This window comes from Drosophila hydei, unplaced genomic scaffold (assembly GCF_003285905.1).
Source record: "Drosophila hydei strain 15085-1641.00,03,60 unplaced genomic scaffold, DhydRS2 tig00000131-arrow-arrow-pilon, whole genome shotgun sequence".
NCBI lineage: Eukaryota > Metazoa > Arthropoda > Insecta > Diptera > Drosophilidae > Drosophila > Drosophila hydei.
In genome coordinates this window covers 280,251-283,594 of record NW_022045671.1, presented here as the reverse complement: position 1 = coordinate 283,594, position 3,344 = coordinate 280,251, and the positions used below count along the sequence as shown (strand labels likewise).

Here is a 3,344-nt window from a genome sequence, read left to right as displayed (position 1 = left end):
TCCAGCTCCAGCTCCAACCCCAACTAAAACTCGAACGTCAACATCAACGTCAACGTCTCCGTTTGTTGTTAGCCGCCTTTGCCGGCTACCTTCTTGGACAGCCTGTCCTTGGGCACCCGATTGGGCCATCTAACATAAATATCACTGTAGCCCGAGATGCTGGTGCCGCCGGATATGATGGCCGCCCAGACGCGCATGATTTACCAGCTGAATCGCTTCTGCGCCGAGCGCGTGCAGGCGCGCATCTTCAAGACGGCCACGGCCATACGAGAGATCTGCAAAATCGTCCAGGACATACTCAAGGAGGTGGAGCTGCAGGAGCCGCGCTTCATCTCCAGCCTGGTCGAGTGCAATGGCAGGTGAGTGCGAGTCAACTCTCTACCAGAAGAACTATTCAGAACTCCGATCAGCTCATCTGATCTGTCGATCGATTATATATATATATATATATATATCCGGGAATACTTTTATCTCGTATGCAATCTACAAGCATTTCAAAGATATCTAGTCAAGCTTTTGGGAATTTGAAACAAAAATCTAGAAAGGTCTTTCAAAAGTTCAGCTTAGTTAAAGATTCTAAAACTCAAAAAAATTTCATTCCTGCTAAAAGTTTTGGAACTTGAATATTTATAAAACTTAAAATTTCATTGCGATGAAATCTTTTATCTCAGATCTTATCTTTGAGCCTATATCTAATATCGCTCATTCCAATATGACAAAATCAGAGAAAGCAGATGAATCAGAGAGTTTTCGAGGGAATTCAAATTCGATGGGTTTTCGAGTTGAAGTTTAATCATTAACTAAATCCTAAATTTAGCTGTACAACTGAAAGATATAAATTTGATCAGACTTTAGCAGACATGATTATGTCATCCAAGCACTAGAGGAACATTGCTAAAAGCTAATATACTCCCTTTCAAATCATGAGCGAAACCTTATTCTCAGTTATAAATCCAGGCGTGATTAAAAATATATATAGTAATTCCATATATAGAGATATAAGTTGATCTGATATTTGCGTTAAGCCTTCGCCCTTCCCTCACGGCTGCGAGCCGTAGATGCAATCGATATTGAGCAGTAGGAGCCGAGGAGCATGACTTGACGGCAATGACATCGCATGTTTCAGGCGATGCAAGAGCCAACTCAATGTGGTCGTTGTCGTTGTTGTTGTACGATTATAGCAGGTGAGGCAGGAGAGCGCTGACAGGTATCAGACGACCGAATTACGCAGCTCCAATTGGCAGCCATTGATTAGACGTAGCCGATACCGCAGCTGAGTCGAGGATTACAATTTGCTTTTCTCTTTGTGTGTCTGTGTTGGTTCCCTTGCAGATTCGAGGGCGTCGAGGTGATCTCACCGAATGAATTTGAGATCGTGCTCTACCTCAACCAGATGGGCGTCTTCAACTTTGTGGACGACGGCACTTTGCCCGGCTGCGCGGTGCTGAAGCTGAGCGACGGACGCAAGCGCTCGATGTCGCTGTGGGTGGAGTTCATCACGGCATCCGGCTATCTGTCGTCGCGCAAGATACGCGCCCGCTTTCAGACGCTGGTGGCGCAGGCGTGCGATAAGAGCATCTATCGGGACATGGTCAAGATGATGGGCGATACCACCGAGGTGAAGCTGCGCATCCGGGAGCGCTTTGTGGTGCAAATAACGCCGGCTTTCAAGTGTTCCGGCATCTGGCCGAGATCGGCGGCCCATTGGCCGATGCCGCACATACCCTGGCCGCATCCCAATATTGTGGCCGAGGTCAAGACGGAGGGCTTCGATCTGCTCTCCAAGGAGAGCATCGTCATGCAGAACAAGAACAACAATGCGGCCAGCATGGAGGGCGATGCTTGGGTGCTCAGCTTCTTCGAGGCCGAGAATCGACTGCTGCAAGGTGAGTGCGCGGGCTGGGGGCTGGGCCAGATTTAACAATCTATTGGCAACTGAGCTGATGATGTGAATCTTCAAAGGTGGCTGCCGTCGCCGCTGCTTGAGCATATTGAAGACACTGCGTGACCGGCATTTGGAGCTGCCCGGCAATCCGATCAGCGCATATCATCTGAAGAATCTGTTGCTCTACGAGTGCGAGAAGCATCCGCGTGACTTTGAGTGGGACGAGGGCTGCATTGCGGACCGTTTGAATGGGATATTCCTGCAGCTAATCTCCTGCCTGCAATACCGGCGCTGTCCCCACTATTTTCTGCCCAGCCTCGACATGTTCAAGGGCAAATCCCCCAGCGCCCTGGAGCAGGCCGCCAAGCAAGTCTGGCGTTTGACTCGTGAGATGCTCACCAATGCGAATGCCTTTGAGAAGCTGTAAGAGCAAAAGAGGGAGACAGGGAGAGAGGGAGTAAGAAAGAGATAGAGCGCGCAAGCAAGCGATTGTATGCATGTGTGTGTGTATGTGTGAGTGTGTATGATTCAAGGTGCTAAATTTTCATTGTCACAGCGCGGCGATTGCGCTGATCTGATAAGCGAAATGCCATCATTGGCAGCCATTTTGTGCCATGTGTGTGTTTGTGTGCGTGTGTGTGAATATGTGTGCATAGCAACAACAACAACAACAATAGCAGGCGGCGAAACCCGAAGTGTTAATGCAAAGATGCGAGATAAGCTGCACATTGCCCACTCCTCAATTCAAATTCGCTGCCGCTGCTGCTGCTGCTGCCTTTCCAGTTGCACGCCTGACTGCGCTTATCCGGCGAATATTATTTTTAATAACTCGCCGCTGTTCAGAATTTTCGCATGCTTCGCCCAATGGCCAAACACAATGACAGCAGCAACAACAAGAACAACTGCAGCGAAATAACAAAGCAAGACAAAACGTAACACAAACAGTTACAGCAACAACAACAACAGCAGCAAGAGTGAAAAGGAGATACGAAAAAGAGCATTTGTCGGCTTCGCTTTGCAAGTGTGCTCAAGTGTGAGGCGAATCCGTTCTCATTATCGAAATTGAGTGCTCACTCCCTTAAGTACTCAAAATACCAACACATACGCAGCTGTATACGAAAAAAACAACTACATCAACAGCAAAGGAATACTTCAATTACACATATGTACATATACATATACAAAGTATAGCTATGTACTTACTCTGGATTTAGATGTCAAGATATTTGTTTGACTAAAATAAGAAGGCAAAAAACAATTACAGCCAACATCTTTTGTAACTGGACAATACACATATATAGATATTTGTCTTCCTCTTTAAGTTTTTTTATGCATATAGGAAATGTAAGTGAACATTTTACTAAATTATGTTACATTTTTTTTTACATACATTTATTATATACAGTTAATTATTGTATTTAGATTGCTTAAGAAACAGTTGAATGCAATAAATTTTAAA

The 3,344-nt window shown here is 45.8% G+C and overlaps 1 protein-coding gene across 1 annotated transcript; it reads left to right on the top strand.

Annotated features, from left to right (window-relative positions):
• Positions 1–138: 138 nt before the first annotated feature.
• LOC111597252 (protein mab-21-like) lies at positions 139–3,172 on the top strand. Its single transcript, XM_023311855.2, has 3 exons — positions 139–359; positions 1,333–1,886; positions 1,963–3,172. The coding sequence occupies exons 1-3, from the start codon at positions 157–159 to the stop codon at positions 2,310–2,312; spliced, it is 1,107 nt and encodes a 368-aa protein (XP_023167623.1). The 5' UTR covers positions 139–156; the 3' UTR covers positions 2,313–3,172.
• The last annotated feature ends 172 nt before the right edge of the window (positions 3,173–3,344 follow it).

Bases quoted from the DNA above. Each gene is read 5' to 3' on its own strand.
- LOC111597252 (XM_023311855.2), top strand. From the start codon at position 157: ATGCTGGTGCCGCCGGATATGATGGCCGCCCAGACGCGCATGATTTAC. The intron at 360-1,332 runs GTGAGTGCGAGT...GTTCCCTTGCAG, and splicing joins CTGGTCGAGTGCAATGGCAG to ATTCGAGGGCGTCGAGGTGA. The intron at 1,887-1,962 runs GTGAGTGCGCGG...GAATCTTCAAAG, and splicing joins CGAGAATCGACTGCTGCAAG to GTGGCTGCCGTCGCCGCTGC.